The 20951-nt window shown below is 34.6% G+C and overlaps 1 protein-coding gene across 9 annotated transcripts in view; it reads right to left on the reverse strand.

The window, feature by feature from the left end:
• The window catches only part of LOC131164490 (uncharacterized), a 28894-nt gene extending 12019 nt beyond the window's left edge, over positions 1-16875 (reverse strand). For 5 of the 9 annotated variants that reach the window (XR_009139268.1, XM_058121728.1, XM_058121727.1 and 2 more), the window contains exons 1-5: positions 16525-16869; positions 16068-16218; positions 10376-10538; positions 7731-7789; positions 4631-5443 (exon numbers count right to left, since the gene is read on the reverse strand). Coding sequence is in view for 8 of the 9 variants with exons in the window: in XM_058121728.1 (XP_057977711.1) it covers positions 4631-5443; positions 7731-7789; positions 10376-10538; positions 16068-16184 (1152 nt within the window). In the remaining variant the exon portion in view is untranslated. The other 4 variants (XM_058121722.1, XM_058121730.1, XM_058121723.1 and 1 more) reach the window with 4 other exon arrangements.
• Positions 16876-20951: the final 4076 nt, after the last annotated feature.

Below are 20951 nucleotides of genomic sequence, written 5' to 3' on the forward strand. Positions count from 1 at the left end.
TAATTCTTCAACAACCCTAAAATCCAATCGTCCTTGCCAACAAAACTAACCCCAAGCAATAAACATACCCTGAGCAAAACCACATGAAGGTAACCACTCCCAATCCTTAAAACCTAGAATGCCAAATGCTCCAAAACAACAAAGTGACAAATCGTTTAACTCCTCTAATTTAGATTTTAGACTTGGAAGTATCACTATTCGAGCTTTCACTGAAAACCAATAAGATTTAATTTGTTAATTTTTCTTTAAAATATTTTTCTTATCAGTATGGTTAATAAATTTTATTAATTGACTAACCAAATAAACCAATTTTCCCTATATATATGTATATACACCCAGAAGTGCTGAAGTGCATATGTCGTTATCGTCTTTGTGTTTTAACTCAAAGAAAGAGGATTATTATGGCAACTTGGGTTTTCATTTGAAGCCCTAGCCCCTCATTCTCACTCTATCAAGCCCTAACGAGCACAGACAAATCCTGCATCCTACCCCCTCACCCTTCTCCTCAGTTGGCAGCCGCAATCCCTCACTCCTTCCCTTTCATTGGTTGCAGCCCCAATCCTTCACCTATTAGTTCCAGCCACCACGCCCACCACACACTATAATCCATTATGACATCATCGAAACCACCATCAACCGTCAACAATCATTCGCATTACAAAATCGCCACTGTCACTACTTTCCAGCTATCTCTTTCATCTCCGCCAAGTGCTCCCTTCCATCACTTTGTGTTTCTATTGATCTATCGTATTAGAAGAAGAAGTGTTGGAAGATCTGAATTTTTAGGAGGAAGTGCTTGCAGATCTGACTTAAATTCCATGCTATTAGTGATGTTCACATTGTATACTTCATTAAAGTGTATAACAGATGAGCAAGAGTTTATTTGCATAGTTCTTTTTTTCTTTATTCATTTCTACTTTTGGCACAATAATTTACAAATTTTTTGTCCAGATTACAAAAGTAAAAAAAATTTAACACCCCGTGAACAAGGTTCCCACATCATTGAGGGTATGGGAAGGGCAAGACGTACACAATCTTACCTCTGCTTGGAGACACAGAGACTGTTTCTGTGATTTAAACTTGTATCCTTTAGGTTTTGATGCAACACCCTTACTGTTAGTCAAGGCTAACCCTCAATCCAAATTTAAACATTCTAGAGGCAAAATTAGTTCCATGGTATTAGTGATGTTCACATTCGTATACTTCATTAAAGTGTATAACAGATGAGCATGAGTTAATTTGCATATTTTTTCTGTTCTTTTTTTTATTTCTATCTTTGGCACAACAATCTACAAAAGTTATTGTTCATATTTCAACAGCTTAAAAAATGTGACACCAGGTACACAAGGACACACACATTGTTTCTCTGATTTGAACTTGTAGTTGTAACCTTCAGTTTTGGACGGAACACACTTACAGTTAGTCAAGGCTCGCACTCATTCCAACTTTCAACATTCTAGAGGCAAAATTAATTCAAAAGTGTATTGCATATGGATATGTGGCTTAAAAAGGGCATTTTTCAGCCTCTATTTCCTTGTCAGTTTAACCAATGTTTTCACCAAACCAACTAAAATAAAAAGGTTGCTCTTTGCTTATCTGTACAGTGTTTGGCTGGTTCAGCTAATGTTTGATGCTAACCAAACAATTTGGTTAATTTGGAAGCTTAATTGAAAATCAATAGCACACCCCTAATCAACCTTCCAAATTAACCAAAATTAGGGGTGGCTTTCAGCCTCTCACAAAAACCTCTTTAACCTTAACTTGAGACCTCCCAAAACCCATAAGAGTTTCTTGCCCACTCTCATTAGGATACCTTACCAACCCCCCCCCCCCCCCCCTCCTCCTTCTATCCTTATACTCCCACGGTTAACTGATGAGACAAGCTTCTGCAACTCTTCCTCTGTTCTGTTTCTCTAACGCAAGTCCTAAGACTCACTATAACACACATCTGACCATTAGGACTTACTAACCTTAACCCAACTTATCCAACAATTCCTGTGAATCCCAAGTGCCCTTTTGACCTCCTAGTGGTTCCATAGTCAAGCCATCTCCTCTTGATCCTAATTCACTTTGTCAATTCAGAAAATATGCCACTCTATCGACTTGAGCAGGCATAGGAAAGATATCTTTTCCAGCTTTAATACACCAGAGCACCTGAAATTGTTTCCTGGAAAATCAATGCCATTCTAGTGAGAGTTTGATAAACCATATAAAACTAAATCTGTCATCTGCCCATTACCATGACTACTCTGATCCTAGTCTTAATTCAGAAATCACAACCTCATCTAAGAAAAAAGTAGTTTTGGCAAAATAAGAGACGGGAGAGAAAGGACTGTGAATGTCTTCAAATCCATAACTTATCAAACAGACCTGCTTTATCCTCAGATTCCAAACCTTCCTCCCCATCTTCAGAAAGCAGGTAATCAATTCCATCATCAACAACATCCACCTTAACACCCATCCCATTCATTCTGGCTAGGAACTGCAGGCAGTTTTTCTTCATAACTACCAGAATTACAACATCCAACTCCCCCCTCCCCCCAAAAAAAAGAAAAGAAAAAGAGAACACTCATCGACACCTCCCCTCCCTACTTCAAATTACTTCTCCCAATCAGCTCTTTTTGGAATCACAAGCAAGATTCAAAGAATGTTTTCCAATCATACTCACAGCAAAGCTCAATATCACCTACTCTGGCTGGAGCTGTAAACTACCTGCACAAATATTCCCTTACTTTTCTGCCAAAACAGATTTTCCCCTTGGCTTTGAACCCAGCCCAGACCTTCAAATGTTCAAACCCCTTTCATCAATGCATTCGCCTTCATCCTCAAACCATATCATCTGATGCTGTAACCTCCATGCACAAACCCTCCCGCCACTGTCGTCCTAAACATCAGCTGGATTCACTTTTTCAGTACTTTCCAGACCCTCAGTCCTTCCCACACCCCATTTTTCACAGTGCTCATCCTTGTAAACGACTTGCACTGGATTCTACAAACTCTCCAGCTTCTCCCTTGCGCTGTGCATCCCAATCAGGCTTCTCCAAAGACAGACAACTGAACAACATCCTGGGCCTTTCTTTCCATCATGTTTCCTGACCCACACCTGCCAGCTCACCTGTTTCAGACTCTTTCACCCATAATCATGATCTGAGAATGCAGGCATAAAGCCTTTAAGCCTCAACAATGTAATGACTTGTTGGACAGCTTCTGGCCCATCTATTGCATGATTATGCATTCCTTTTCCATTCAAATTTAAATTTGATACAGTGCAGATTTTGAAGAATCAAGCCCCTCAGATCCACAGCACCATGAAAAAAAAAAACTCCACTAACTCAAAACTACCCACTCCAATAACCCTCACCGTAAGAACTCTGTTGTTCACCAGAACCAGCACCATTCTTCAGTAGATAAACAAATCTTGGCCTCTCATTCATGATGAATCTCACCAAAACAGGCTCCTGATTACCAGCAGCTGTAACATCTCCTTCATCCTGCACTTTCACTGCATTCTCAGAAAGACAATCTCCAGTCTTCTCAGTTCTCAACTCAGGCACTATAGTTCGTCTGTCCATTTGGCATTGGGCAGAAAATATTGACTATAATCTCCCTCCGTCAATGCTTCCAATGTCTGTAAGGACATTCACCATCGTATCATCTCCACCATCTAGGATACTAATAGTGTTCCTGTATGAAGGACCATCTCCATAACAGGAAAACGACCCATTGGGTTCACCAAGAGTCTCCTAAGTAACAAGTAACCTGAGGCCTTAAAAGATTTCACTCGAGGATGAGTCTCTTTTCCAAACCAAAATAACTTCAATTGCCCAGCAATCATTCTAAAAGGACTCTCTTGCAGGGAAAGAAGAGCTGATTGCCTTCAAGCAACATCAGAAATCTGAAGCAATAATATTGAATTACTCACTAACTCTAGTTGAGAATCTTCCTACCTCGACTAATCCCACAAAAACATCCTGGACTGTTTGAGTAAGGATAGCACATTGTCACTCCCAAGCTTTCATCGTCTCAGATCACCACCACTTGTACTCAACATAAGGGGTGTGATGAATCCTTATTTCCAATAGTAAATGAATTACTTAAATATTTTTCTATGGAAAACGTACTTGATGCAATGAAGTGAAAGAGTGTCAAAACCTCTGTTCATACTGCAGCCAATGATGTCATTGTAATAAACTCGCAATACCGGTCATGGCCATTGAAACCAGATGCTAAAAACTCTACGACTTTTTCAGGAGAGTTTTTGAACCCTGACCTGAACATCCCCTTCTTCAAACATTTTCAAACTTCCCACCAAATGAAGTTTAGACTTTAGATGTCTCAAAAGATCAACTAAGTAATTGTTATTCATGCACACATGTGAGTGTGCCTAAAAAGGTTCCAATAAATTCACATGCACGTTTAAAATTGACAATAAATTAACATAAACACAGTAACTGACCCCTCCCCCACCCCCCCCCCCACACAAAAGAAAACATGCATTACAACACCACCTTTGAAGGAATAAAAAACAGAAGGTTGCGAATGCTAATTTAATACAACAATGCATTGCAACTCAAAAACTAGAGAAACAAAACAAAATTTAATCTGAGAACAACATTACTATTTAATATACCGTGAATGCCATGAAATTTTTCCTCGGACGGCTTCTTCGGGCACGAGAAACATATGGCACCTGAACTCCAGATCCTCCTAAAGAATCCAGCCTGGTGACAACAGCTCTCGTATCTGAAGGGGCAATCTGAACAGGTCTGACACAAGATCTTGAAGACAATGGACCAAGCCCAGTGTTTTTAATTGAAGGTATAAATCTTCCACTATACTCCCCAGATTCCACCTCTGAAAGTTCTTCAATATACCGCCTTGTTGGCTTACGAACTCTTTTGGCTGCTCTCTGCTCATTGTGGAGAGCTTCACTTTCATGATCATGAGCTATAATTGGACTTCTAAATCTCTTGGCAGAATGCATTTGATGATCTTCTGTACTGTTATTGTAACTGACTGATGAATCCCTGTAATCATCTATTGCTCCAACTACAGAGTCCACATTTAAAGGTTGATCCACTATCTTACAGTTTTCTTCTTCACCCTTCTTCACTAATTTGTTATCTCTAATTATAAATGTTGTGGTTGAAACATCACAAGAATTTGTGAGACCCATAGCAATCCTCCTCTTCAACCACAGCTTGTCCTTGACAGAAGTTTCTCGCCCAAATGTTGCTTTAAATGTTGCATGAAGTTCTCTGATTGACAGGTTATCCAAGTTTATTTCCCCTTTTAGCTTGGAGAAATCAGGCTTCAGAGTTGTACTGACAGCAGAAGCCAACAATCCAGTTTTCATTGGCCCCTCCAGAGAGTTCAAGCATTCCCCAACAATCTGAGCCTCATTAATACAGCTCTCATTTAAACTTGATGAAGGAACACTTTCCTGCAAGGGAATTTCAGACAAGCTTCTCATCAATATAATACAACGTAACTTGCTGATCAGAACACTAGCTGTTTAAAATAACATAATCAGAAGTATGTTCAGAAAAAAATAGTTTAATTTAATGGTAGTCATTGAAAAAGTGCACAAGTTTATTTCAACAGCAGTCATTGAAAAAGTGCACACCAAATGCCAATCTTTTTTCTCAAAAAAAAAAAATATCAATTAAATAAACCAACTTAAAATTTAGTTTCTAAGCTTCAATAAAGGGGAAAGAGAGGGGAAAATGTAAAAATAGGAACTAAATAACCTGTTTTAGTCATTCACCCAGTATGTCACTGTAATGGCCTGCAACATTCCGTAATGGCCATTATGGTTGTGAATTGGTGTATTCACAACCTCCGAGATATATAACAATAACAGTCTCGGAAGCCACCGATACCATTATGTAGCATCCCTAACAGCTGTTACACACCAACTTTTAATACTATGGAAACAAATCATTAGGGGGAAGAAATTTCTCATGAAATCCATTCCAAAAAATAGCAAACCACCATGGTGAATGTTCGGACATCCAAACAACAATATAATGACCATTACCAAGCAAGACAAGAAGCAATGCCCAACAACTCAAGCAACACATTTCAAAATTCTAGCCAACTCAAATACTATTAGACAAAAAACTTTGGCATACTACCATCAATGAATCCCACATAAATATAGATAGGAATCCAAAATTTGTAAATTATCATTGTCATTTAAAGCCCATTCCTAGATCCTAACACTGTGATTCCAGGAATTGTAGAAAATTTTGTAACTAACTTGTATGTCAAGAGGGAAAAATTTTAGGATAAGAAGGATTAAACTTTTTGGAAGGAGGGCATTAAACCATCATGGCTTAGTATAGGTTGGCCCCAGTACGTGATACTGGTGATACAAGTCAACATCAGTTAAAAAATACAATATGTGGAATAGAACTTCAAAAAATATAAAAGAAAACATCTGAATAATAAAAATATATATTGCCACGACCAAGCAGTCATGACAAATTTGAATTTACAACCAAGTGCTTCATATGAAGTAGCTTACGCAGTTACACTTCACTGCTTAGAGTTTTATTATTACAACTGCACTAAACTAAGACTGCACATCCCTACAACAGCTTCATCCAGACCAAGGCTGTAAAATGAGATCCTTATAAACTAGAAAACAGGCCATCTGGGGTGAAACAACTGCACTGAAAAAAGGACAGGATCTCTATGAAGAGCACATCAAAGATATTTTCATTTGAACACAGCAAACCAGGTGCAATCTCAGTCTATAGAACCCCAGGAATCCCAGGCCCAATTACAAGAAAAGACATCAATGATTTTGGGAGATTAAAGCAAAGTCCAGTAAGAAATTTGCATGAATAATCCAGGCATCAAACTCAAACTCCTCAACCGAGAAAAACTGTGATGAAAACACTTCAGCAATCTGGATAAGATCAATGACCTCACACATCCCTACATCACTCTATACCTCTTAATTTCAGAATGACAATAAATTCTCCCAGTAAAAAGGAAAAAGATTCCAGGAAATCTTGCTTAAGGAGATTTGTCTCGATGGAAGCCTGAGGATGAGGGAAAGCAAATACGCATGATAATATTTCTTTCCAGTTTTCTGGTCCAACAAAATCAATAATCATGAAAATCCTTTGAAAAACGCATGGTCGATTTTACAATTTGCACGCAATATATTAACAACCAAAACAAGTCCAAAATAATAGATTAAAATGTCATTTGACAAGCAAAAAATGTTTCTGAAATTTTCTTCCCCAAGAAAATGATCAAAGTCAATCAAAAGATTTCATGACAACTTAGATACAAATCAAACCATTGAGTGCAAAGACAAAACAGGAGAAAATTACCGAGCAGGACTACAACAACCTCGCGCCCACCCCCCTCAAAATCCCCAGCCAAAACAATAAAAACATCACATACACACACTGAGGAAAAAAGCCAATATTTCATGACAACTCAGTTAAATTTAATCAAATGGGAGATAGGGAAAAGGTGAAGGAGCTTACCTAATTAATTGGCATTTTAGCATGCACAAACACGCATGCACGCAAAAGATGACATAAGATTATAAAAAGAGATGGGTATGCCTATGCCCAGATTTTTAAAACAAGCTGTTCTAGAGCAACTGCAGTAATAATAACTGCCATTCTATTACAATAACAACAAAAACAACTGCAACAATTCATGCAATGGAACAAAAAAAAAAAAAAAAAAGAGTCAGCCAATACCTCGTGCCGAGCATTCACTTTTTCTGCATCAACTTCTGTGTTCTCAGATTGGAATGAACCTGGAACACATTGCTCATTCAGATAAAGATAATCAGGCAGAACCAATAAAACGAAGTGAAATTTCTAGGTGCCCTATAGCGCAAAATGAAAGTGATTAAACCCATTATCTGTGCCAAAAAACATGTATTCTCCTCATATTTTCTCACACATACCACAGATGTGATTGATGGAGAGCATGTTCTTAGTGGTCTTAAATTTAGTGGGTTAACTAAAAAATCTGGTGAGCGATGCTGATATGGATAGGAATACATGGGGTACTAAACCTCCAGTAGGTTGGAGAAACAAAGAAACTATTCAACCAACAGCTAGAAGTATTTTGTTATGCATTATAAGTTAAAAAAAATTTAACCCCCCCCCCCCCCAAAAAAGGGAAGAAGAAGAAAAGAGAAGAGAAGAGAGAGACGGAGAGAGAGAGAAGACAGGAAGAAGAAGTAAAGAAAAAAAAATGATAAGTAGAAGAAGATTAAGAAAACGAAACACTAGAAGAAGTTTAAGAAAACAAAACACAAGAAGAAGAAGCCAAACCTTAAGTCCCACAAGGTGGGTCAGCTAAATGAATCCTTTCCCGCCAATTAGCACAATGATGTAGGACAAGAAGCAAGACCATGCGAAGATCCTTGGGGGCATGTTTGTAATATTTTTGTATTCTAAAGGTATTTTTGTAATGTAATATAATTTTAGAGATACATGTGTAATTTCATATGAAGAGGCTTTCTTATAAATAGTGTGTGAAAGCCATGTTGTAGGTAGTTGTTGAATTTGATTTTGAGAAGTGAACGTGAGTTCCCCACTGTATCTCCTCTCTCTCCTCCCTTCAATTCTATTAATTTTTTGACCATCTCCAATATTTTTCCTATCACTGAAATTACATTTTCATACATTTTCTCTTATATCTACTTATCCTAAAATCTCAAGATTCTAAAGCTTCTCTCCATGATTCTAACTTAAGTTCTACTTCACCCCTAGTTTCATCAATCAATACAATATCATTTGCAAACAATATGCACCAAGGAACTTCATTTTGGATACTCCTAGTAAGTTCATCCATCACTAGTGCAAAAAGATAAGGGCTCAAAGCAAATCATTGATGTACACCTATTGTGATTGGAAATTACTTAAATTCTCCACCTATAGTCCTAATACTAGTCATTGCTCCATCATACATTTCCTTGGTGACATCAATATACCTTGCAAGTACTCTTTTTTTCTAGAACACACAATAGAACTTCCCTAGGTATTCCATCATAAGTTTTCTCTAAGTCAATAAAAAAGCATATTCATGTATTTATTTTCCCTAAACTTTTCTATTAATCTTCTTAAAAGATGTATGGCTTCTATGGTTGATCTCCTCCACATAAAACCAAATAGTTTTTTCTAAGGCCCTCATTTCTACCCTTAGTCTTTGTTCAATTACCCTTTTCTACAATTTCGTAAGTTTAATTTCTCAATAATTATTACAACTTTGAATATCTCCTCTTTTTTTTGTTTATAGGTGTTAAAGTGTATTTCCTCCATTCATCTGACATTTTCTTAAGTTTTTACAACTGTGTTAAGTGATTTAATTAACCATAAAACTTTGTTATCACCTAGGCATTTCCAAACTTCAATAGGATTGTCATCATTACTATAACTTTTCCGTTTTTCATCATTTTAAATGCAAACTTAACTTCATTAACTCTAATTTTTCAAATAAATTACAAATTTTTAGTTTTTCCCTCATTTGTTATTTCTAAGTTTAAACCTTCTACTTGGTTTTCATTAAATAGCTTATTAAAGTAATTTCGTCATCTTTCCTTTATGTCTTTTTCTTTAACCAAGACACTATCATCCTCATTTTTTATACATTTTACATTATCTAAGTCCTTACTCTTTCTATCTCTAGCTCTAGCAAGTGTAAATATGTCTATTTCCCCTTCTTTTGTATCAAATCTATTACATAAATTATTATATGCTCTAATTTAGCTATGCTAATGGCCTTTTTTTATATCTTTTCTTGCCTTCTTATACTTTTCAAAGTTTTCCATGTTTCTATATTTCTGCCATGCTTCATACCAAATTTTTATTGTCTTCAAGTTCCTAGCCAAGAACTTCCCTCTAGATTCACCTAAAATCTCTTTTTGCTATCTTTTCAATAGAACAAGCTATCCCACTCCAAAGAAAATATCATGTACCAAAGAAAACAATTGCAAGAGAATGATCAATTACACAAAAGAGAGAGGCTGGAAGAAGCATATTATTGTATTTAATAAGTAGAAACTTCAATGATTGAAAAAGTTCAAAAATAAAAAGAATATACACACAAAATATACCAAGACCTTAAACTATGATCTACACACAGCCGTGAATGATGGGATTTTTAAGCCCCATGGTTGAGGAGGTTACATGATTCAAAATGTTTAAAGTCAAAACACATATCAAGGGAATTTAATCTTAGAAAAAAAACACTTCAAGTGTAAATTCATCAAAATGAATAGAAAAATGACCTACACTAGATGACAAGATGGGTGCATAAAATTCTTCCATAAGCACAATAACAATTAATACGGAAGCAGCAGCACTATATGAGAAAACAGAAAAGTACTGACCTAAGTCTTCTAACCGAGCCTTCTCAGAGCAGAAATCTTCATTGTGCGTGCATCCTCGTTCAGTGTCTGCAAAGCGCAATTCGCTTTTGTCATATTCAAGCAATTCCTCAACCTCCATAAGTTCATCATCTGTTGCAGGTACTAATCTCCCATCACCTTCAACCTACAACAGCAGATAAAGCATAAGGACTGCAGAATACCCATTGAAACCCAAGAATTAAAATGCTAAATCAAAGCCAAGATCTTTAACATATCTTCTTTATGGAAAGGAAATTTTATTATGAAAGATCAGAGAGACTAAAATATTTATGTATTAGAATTTGGAAGCTGCAAAAGTTAATCACTTCAATAAGAAAATTGGGCTCCAGCAAACATTTCAAGATCAAGAAACATTATGATTTATGTACAGTGTTTGACTGGTGTCCCTATAAGCATTTATAATGGCTCACCATGGTCTAAGATTTATACAGATCCAATAAAATGAGAGTAAAGATTAAATCCCAAATTAATCCTGTCATTACTGCTGAGATATGTATTTCACCACATATGCTGTATTTTCACATAAAATTATGTGTTACGAGTGCTTAGGATAGGAAAAGGAAAATCCAATAAATGAGACCAAATTCATTGACCACTGCAGTGAACCAGATTACAAAAAGCCAGTTACCACTGGTAACAAAAAATAAGAGCAGTGGTAGAACAGTAGATGTAGATTTCGCACAATAAACAACAAAATCTAAAATCATCAACAAACACCGGAAAGGATAATTGTTGCAAAAGCAATAAATGAACAGTAGATACTCTTTAAAAAAAAAAGTAGCTGCTCTTCACAGATTAGAAAATTTTGCCAAATTTTAGTTTTTAGTTCATTTTTAGAGAATTTTATTGCAGATTTCCAAAAAAAAATCAATAACTACAAACCATTTCAAATATAAAATGACTGGGCTTATTGAAAGCTCAAATTTGGTCTACAGATACATTTATATCCATTATAAATTTACAATAAAATCAAGAATCACATTTCCAATATGCTTCTAAGTACACATGGATATAGAACAATTAACTTGTAATCTAGTGATAGACTCATTATCAATAACCTAAAACCAAAATTAACAGGTTCACAATGGCATTTTTCCAGGATGTTTGGGATTTTTTGAATGAAGATCTTCTCAAATTTTTTCATGAATTTTTTCATAATGAGATAGTGGATTGGAGCATTAATCCAACTTTTAAACTTTAATATTACCCTAGTGATTAAAAAATATTGTGCTGCTAGAATTAGGGACTTCAGGTCAATTAGTCCAGTGTGTAAAAAATATTTCCTAAAGTGTTATATAAGAGATTGGCTAGTGCTTTGGTGAATGCTATTTTCCCACAGTCAGAATGCAGCTCTGGTAGCAAATGAGGTTGTTGAAGGTGCTGTCAGGAAAAAAAGGGGGCCGGGGGGGGGGGGGTGCGGGGGGGGTGGATTGGCTTTGAAATTAGACTTTAAAAAAGCTTATGATCACGTTAGTTGGGGTTTTTTAGGTAGAGTGATGGACAGGAAAAGGTTTGGAGCGAGATGGAGGGAATGGATTAACAGGTGCATTTCATAAGTGGCTTTTTCTGTAATGGGGAACAGAGAAGCTAAACCTTGGTTTCAAACTTCTAGGGGTCTAAGATGGGGAGATCCTCTATACAATTTCCTTCTCACTATTGTGGCAGATGTTTTGAATAGAATGATTGATAGAGGGATGATAGAGAGTTGGTGGAACGTATAAAGGTGGACCATGAGAACTTACCCATATCAGATTTGCAATTTAAAGATGAGAACATTCTTTTACTTTAGAAGGATATTGGTAGGTTTTCCAATATGTTAACAATTTTGCAGGTGTTTGAGGAAGAGTGTGATCATAGGACCAACTTCTCAGAGAATGACATTGCAGGAACTTGGGTCAACGGCTTTTTCTAGGTTAGCTGATTATGGTGCCCTGAGTTGGCCTATTACACTATTGCCTATTTAGGGGCTAGCAACCTGATTCTTTTTGGGACCCACTTTTTGAAAGAGTAGCTAGGCGGTTATTAGAGGGGTGCAAAGGATCTTTCACTATTGGGACGTGTATTACTTTATTCATGCTTGTCTGTCTTCTATCCCCCCATATTACCTGTCCCATTTCAAAATTCCTAAGGGTGGCTCAAGGCTCAAATACTGAAGAAATTGATGAGGGATTTCTTGTAATCAGGAGTAGGTCAGCATGAAAAAGATCATCTTGCTAGTTGGCAACTGTGAATAGGTCCCAAAAGGGAGGGAGGTGCAGGTTTTGGTAATTTAGTGTCCAAAAACATTTACTTGGTGGGAAATTGGTTGTTGCACTTCCCTTTAGAACCTAACTCTCTTTGGCACAAGGTGATCCGCACTAAATTTGGACTTCTTCAAAACGGGTGAAATGCCATATTTGGGATTAATATTATAATTTCAAATCTTTGGAAATTTATGTCTCATATTTATCACTCCTTTAACCTTTTTCCCTCACATTCAGTTTGGTGTTGTTAATGGGGAAAGAACTCGCTTTTGGAAAGATAATTGGATTGGGGAGGCTCCTCTCTTCTCTCACTTATCGCCCTTTCATGACACGCATATTTCTGCTTCCTTGCTCCCACAAGAGAATGAGTATTCTTAGTATTTGCATTGTGGGGGTAACTTTAATGAGAGAGAGACCATCGAGTTTGCCCCTTCGACTAATGTACTTTATTCTTTTCAATTCAATGTCAGAAGAGCATGTGGTTTAGACTCCTCCAGGATTTTTTTATTAAAAATATTTCTTTTCTTGCTTGACTCGTGTTCCTAATGCAACTCCTTTTGCCCCCTTCTATTTAATTTAGAAAGATTCCCTTCTAAGATTAAGGCCTTTATGACTTGGAAAATATTAGTACTAATGACTTGCTTCAGAAATGAAGACCCAATAAGATTATGTTGCCTCCTGGTGTGTATGTCCTTTGTTTTAAAAGTGGGGAGACTTCTTTTTTTTTAATAAACAAATACTTGAATTAGAAGAGAGAATAATATACAACAAAAAATATAAAAGGAGGAAAATAGAAAAAACAAGGAGGATAAGAAATCCTCCCTTTACATCAAAAGAAACTAGCTACAAAGATCACACCAAAAACAGAAAACAATTCAATGAAGCAGAGCCAACAAATCCTGCTGCAAGTCTTCCAAACCATTTGCCACAGCAATGCAAGATAAACCATACTACTGCAAAGAAAATTGTTAATAGCGCACAAAATACACCAAATAACAGTCATAATAGTGCACCACCACAAAGCTTTACTATCCTTGCCCTTGTCAAAACCCCTAAATGTAACAGTACAAAAAGCCTTCCCCTAAACATAAGAATGGGGAGACTTAATCGCCCTTGTTTTTAATTGTCACTTATTTTGGTCCCCATGGACCGAAGTAATTGTTTGGCATTTTTCTAATAGAATTGGGTGTGCTTTTCCACTTTGGAGGTGTTTTGTGCTATATATTTTAGGGGGTTTGGGAGGGGGAAGGAGAGAGAGGTTTTGTGGTGGTATTCATTTTTGGCTATCTTTTAGTGTATATGGATGGAAAGAAATGCCAGAATTTTCAAGAATTTTAGTGAGAAGCAATAAAGGGGTAGAGTTAGACCTAAAATAACTTTGAATGAGATAGTAAGGATTTAATAGCCCAGAATTTGTGAAAGGAAATTGTCCATGATTGCATAAATTGGCGGAAAAGGATTTATGTAGCAGACCCCACCTAGTGGGACTTAAGACTTGGTTTGTTGTTATTGTTGTATGGATATTGCTATTAATTTGATTTGGAATTTAGTGGCGTTCCTTACATTGTTGCGCGTTTCAGCGAATGGGTTCTTTCGGCATTTATCATTGGAAGATCTGTAGCAGGGATGGGCTGCTTTACTCTAGCAGAGCTGTTGTTTTGAATTTTTTGTGTTGTTTTTATTCTTTTCCCTTAGATTAACTTTCTTTGGAATAGAGTGTTGTTCCCTGCCTTGGGCTTTTTGGTGCAAGGGTTCTGTCAGATTTATCATCGGCAGGTTTTTGTAGCGGAATTGGTTGGTTTAACCTAGCAGAGCTGTTCTGTGATTATTTGCTTTTGAATTTTTTATGTTGTTTTTCTACTAGACCCTTGAAGGATATCTTATACCCCCCCCCCCTTTTTTCTTTCTTTTTTCTTGTGTACTTTTTTTGTCTCTCTAATAAAATTATTTGTTTATCAAAAAACCTTTGTGGATACATTAACCGATTGTGTGGACAATAAATATCAAACACAAAGAGAATGATGGAGCTACTAATGCACAAGATTCTCCCCCAACAATACCAAGGAGATTACCATGTGTTTAGTGTCAACACCATCATGCACTTAAGCTGTCATACAAAAAGTAGATGTTCACCCAAAAAAAATTGCAAGCATGTTCATTTGGACATGTTTAATCAAGTCAAGCAAGCATGATATGGTATGAATCATGATATCATAAATGACTTCTCAAAGTATGTTTGACCATTTTTTTGAAAGACACATTTAAAAAGGAGGGGAACTCACAAATACAGAGAAGTTCATACAAGGCCCAAGGCAAAAATCAACAAAATATTTGGTGCATAAGAAAAGAAATTTTAGCACGAGAGAGCATATCCCAGATTTAATCATAGCATATCAAAGAGAATTCAAAACAGTTTTCCAAGTCGAATTAAAAAACAAACACAAAAATTATGGAAGAGGTTTGGCACTCCCTTGTAAGCAAAAAAAGCCACAGGAGACAAGTGTGAATTTTGTCTTCTCAAGTAAGTGCGTGACACACAACGTCCTTAAATGTGACAGAGCTGTACAAGTGTGGAGAATGTACGTGCAACCAAAGGCTCATGTCATGTACAAGTCAGCATAAATAATCTATTTTTTTATAAAAAAATTAATAAAATAGGAAGTCTCCTTGTGCTTGTTTACAGCACATAGAGAGCTTATTCAAGATTGAAAGCAGAACTTTTAGTGATTAAGCACGGATAGTGCAAGAGTAAGTGACACTTGCATGTCCAATGACTCCAATTGCTGAAATATTTAAGAGATGGCAGAAGAATTTTTAGAAGCATGAATTTGCTGCAGTAATTTCCCCACCTACTCTGCAGATGATGGTATGCTCATTAAATTTAACTAAAGAAAAGAGAGAATAAGTGAATAACATACAAGAGTTCCATCACACTTGTCAACTTCTTTTTGCAGTACTATGAGCTCTGTTAGCATAGGCTCCATTCATTTAGATATTAAACAGGTCACGTGATACTATCTTCAAACAATTTCCTATCATTTCTTCCCAATTAATTTTATTCATGAAGATGACATACAAAACATTAATAGTATACTTTCAGGGAACCCAGGGGCTATATTTCTGCTTTCCAAAAAGTAACATAAATCAAATATGGCAAAACAGTTTACTTAAGTTACTACATAAGATTTTTAGAACTAATTTATGCTAAGAAATATGGAATCTAAATTTAAATTGAATATTTTTTTTTGGGGGGGCTAAATTTAAACCAGATGAGAAATTCCTTGCTCTAACTCGACCACTGCCCCATCTTTCTTTTTCTTTTTCTTTTTTTTTTTCAAAATGGTAATCCAAATTTTCATCCTAATCAACACAGACGAAATTCAAAGATGATGCTTATCTGAAATTTTTACCCGAACAAGCTTGTATACAACTGGATCCGCAATCTGCTTGGGCAAACTACTCTGCCCAACCGTGCTCTCCTCAAACTGACCTTCACCATTCCCCTCAACTCCAACCACTGTGTCCATGTAAAATCCACCACATGCAACTCAAATACACAAACTGAACAGAAAAAAAAAAACAAATAAAACAAATGAAGTTTAGTTCTTTTTCTCTTCGGAAAACTAAAACATCATACATACATTCCAATTCACCCACACGACACACACTTAAACCCCTAACATCACATTCAAGAACAACCTCCCAAAAATATCAAATTCAAGAACTAAATTCACAGCTAAATCACATACCCAACATTAAATTTCAGGATTCCGTTCCTCGAAACTAAACAATTCAACTCAAATACGCAAGCTCGACAGCCAAACAAAATGATAGAAATAAATAAATAGATACATAAACAAAGTTCACCTTTTGTTCTTTTTTTCGATCAATACTTCATTTTACGCTGCAATTCAAATCCTTCACTAAGCTGTAAAAAACCTAACATCCAATAAAAAAAATGTATCGGGAGACAAAGCCAAATCAAAAGACTCTCCGCACTTCAGCTTCCTGATAATCGAGTCAAAGACGTTTGGCAGAAGCACATTTCAGGCAAATCCGTAGTCTTGATTGAAAACGCTGAGGTGTAGAGAATCGGTGTCTTGGACTCCGTATCGAGCTAACAAACAGAATTCCATTATCGTCCCGCCGTCTTCCGTCCAATAGACGGTGTGTTATTTGTTTGGTCTCCCTCTCGGGCTCACCCGACCACATTAGAATGGGTCTAGTAATTGACTCCTATCCTATTTTCACTTCGGGTGGCAAAACGGGTCAAGATGGTGATCCTTAAATTTGGGAGGACACTATTCGTTTATAAACGGTTGACCTAAATTCAACCCATTTAATAAACAAATTATGCGAATTTGGACTTGGGTCATCCATTTAATTAGAAATTAATATTTTATTAATTTTTACTTTAAATTTTTAGATAAATAATATTTTATAGGCACAAGTTATATAATTAGATTAATTGAAAATTCGAAAAATAAAAAGATTCATAGCAAAATTGATAGATTATATTTGTATTTGTATTGTTTTAAAATTTTTAAATCATATTTTTTAAACAAAAGTAAAAGATGTACTGTTTTTTAAATTTTAAGTTTTTTAATAAATAGTAATAAATAAAATAAATGACTAAATTAGTGTTATTTTCTAAAAAATAATTAAGTAAAAATTGGAAAAATATTAGAAAAAAAGGTGCTTAACAAATTCTTATTTATGACAAGTTTAATAAATGGTCAGGTTTCAGTCTATAAGTTATTTACTCATTAGCAATGGGTTCACTCAAATCCAAACCCATTTAATTCTCACATGTTTATGTTCCGCCTATTATTCGACTCATGAACTCATTTTGCCACCCCTTTTTTACCCTATGTACTATTAATATGTGGGCTTATAATGATACACACTATGACATTAAATTATTTATTTTTTATTTTTGGCAAGAGGAGAGTAGATAAAGCATTATGCCTATGCCAAAAATATTGTGACTTGTATTATTTATATTTTTTTATACACAAACTCATAATGATTTTTTTTAAAACTGTTGACTCTCTTTAACAAATTTTTATATAAAATCAAAAAAACGAAGTATGACCTTTTTCACATAAAAAGTGTGGTAAAAAAAAAAATATATATATATATATATATATATATGAATTTTTTAGACATTTCAAATGCACAAATATAAAATTTTATTTTATATAAAGCTGATATTGCATAATATGATGAGTGACGCTATAGCATAATTAATCTAGTAAAGCGCTTCTAAAATCATAATTAAAAGTGTTCGTGCTAATTATTACATTCATACATTTTGAGATTTACTATAATTATAAAAGTCTTGTTATTTTCTTCTACATTGTAGGGGTGAGCGAGATCGTCATGTTATTAGATTTATTAATTTTTACTAAATTTTAAAATAATATTGGCATAATAAATAAAAATCATATATACATAATTTGATTTTACTTCCCTTCTATAGGTTGAATTCTTTAGACTTTTGAAATGCACATACATAAAATTCCAATTTATATATAATTAATATCACATAATATGATATGAGTGCACTAGTGATGGATAAATTCACCAACACTGCATTTTAGAGCATGAATTTTAGATTTTTAATGGACTTAGGTAAATTTGGATAAAATTCAATATAGTTTTATATTACATTTTTTCTAAATTTACACAAATCCAAATGTAGAGCATTTCTTAAATATAGGGTGAAAGTATTCAAAATGAAATTCTATGGTGTGTATGTTGTTCATAATGATATAGTCTTGATTGATGATATTAGGAATGGAGTAAAATTTATGTTAAAATTCTTCATAGAGAATTTAGAATCTATAGATTTTATAATAACTAAAAATAAGACGAATTATAGTAAGAGGAATATTGAAAAAACATTAAACTTGGTGGTCAATAAATTAATAGTAATAGTAGATTTCGATGCATTAGATCTATCATGTAAGTTGAAGGAAAAATAAAAGAAGATCTAGTATTTCGAATTAAAGTAAGTTGGGTAAAATGGAGAAATGTTTCGAGTGGGGTGTGACTGTGTAATGGTAGAATATCCTTAAAATTAAAATAAAAATTTTATAAGACGATCATAAGGCATTAAGATCAATTATATCTTACTTGGTCACAATGTTGGACAACAAAGAAATAGCACATTCAAAAAGTAAAAAGGAATTGAAATGAGAATGTTTAGGTGGGTGAGTAGTATAATAGTAAATAACTTTGACATTGTCAGAGGAAAGTATCCATAATCACTAAAATTAGCAAACAAAAAACTCATATAATTGACCCCATAATGTGAGACTTAAGATTTAGATCGTTGTTATTTACTATAATTATTGAAGCCTTACTATTTTCTTATGTATATGTATATGTGTGTGTGTGTTTTTTTTTCCTTTTTCTTTTTGTATATGTTCATGAGATCATTGCGTCATTGGATTTATAATAATAATGATGATAACAACAACAACAACCTTGTACCTTAAAAAATCTTAAATCGTCAAGACAAAATATATATTAATGTTAGGTTGTTAGCAATTGTTAGAAATACTAATAATATAAAATGATAAAATTTACAAATTAAATGAAAAATTAAATCACGATTCACAAATAGACTAAGATACGGATATCTTACTCTCTTTAAGGAGATTCAAGCCCTCTGCTGTTTATTGGCTTAGCCCACGAACCGGTGCAGCAAAACTCTTCAAAACTTGTCTCCCCTAGGATGCAGCAGCCCGATTTGAATCGTATGACTCCCTCCAATTCCGCAAAAGCGGAGGAGTCAAAAGCTCCAAAAAGAAACACATTTCTTTGCTTGTCAAATTCTCTAGACTTAAAAAAAGAATGATAAGATGAGAATGAGGTGAGTTGTTGATGTCTTGTGCTAATGCCTCAAGGGTCTATTTATAGGCACAAAATGACCTTTCATTTTCTATATACTTAATAAATAAGTTATGCATATATTAAGTAAATACAACCATAAATTCAGGTACATTCATCTAATTAACCTTATACATTTATGAGATACATGAATAAATGACCATAACTTAATCTAAGATATATCTTCATTTTTTTCAAGATAAAATAATAATATACATCTTCTTTTCCAAGATATTAAAATAATATTAAAATACACTAACAACAATGAATTTTTTCATTTCTTTAATATAATTATATAAATATATGATGTAAGAAATTAGCTTGATATTATTTTCATTTTTCAATGCAAAATTTACTAATTTTTTAAAATAATATGGCACAATAATTTTAATCATATTAATTTAATTTGATTGTAATTTCCTGGTATATAATTGTCAATACTAAAGCATTTTATAGCAAATAGCTGGTTTAAATGCACTTAACTGCTTGTTTATCTTATAAAGGGCAAAATATCAATAAAGAAGACCTTATCCACTAATAAAGATTGTGCATGTGCTTAATATTTTTATTGATTTGGTATATCAAATTGAATAGTATACCCAATGCACTTAATATTTTCTCATACATGAGAGTAAAAATTGCTTGTTATGGTGAGAAATCAACAGCAAAAGTACCAAAGTCGTCATTAGTTGCCAAGTAGTATCAAGCACTAATAGTCAAGTGTGATACCTCTAGCACACAAACTCAAAAAGTGATGACAAACCCTAACGGTTCACCTCCTTATTTTATAATGAATCAAAATAGGAAGTAAACTATTTGTAAGAAAATGAAATAAATTCCCTTCATGTCAAATTCACATTAAAAAAAAACTGTTCTCATTTTTTTGTCAAATCTTGTCTAATATTTATATTCCAAGAGAAGACAATATACAAGATAGGTAACAAGATGAGATCATTCACTAATTTCTTGACTAAATCAGCCTTTACTGAATATATGAACTTTCGATTAGGACCCATCTATACACAATACCTGCTGAAGAGATTAGCTACTAGCAGTCAATTTGGCCACAGACCATAGTAATCTACAAGTCGAGCAAACTTGTGGAGATGTTAATCTCTAGATTCAGACAACTTAAAGAAGATAAATAAGACTTACCTTTCAGAAAATGAATGTGCAAGTTTCACTCCAATGACTTCAACTTCCCTCAAGAGCATACTTTTAAGGTCATGACTTCACTAACCTTGTATATTTGGCTTCTAGAGCCACCAACAGTAGAAGATCCCTTATGTTAACGGAGATAAAAAGGATTTATTCTAAGGCAACTTGCTATAAAAACATGTTAAAGGGTCTCTAATGCGGATTGGACTCAGAGAATTTAGACTTGAAAAATGTGTGCG

Source organism: Malania oleifera, chromosome 9, assembly GCF_029873635.1.
Source record: "Malania oleifera isolate guangnan ecotype guangnan chromosome 9, ASM2987363v1, whole genome shotgun sequence".
NCBI classification, from domain to species: domain Eukaryota; kingdom Viridiplantae; phylum Streptophyta; class Magnoliopsida; order Santalales; family Ximeniaceae; genus Malania; species Malania oleifera.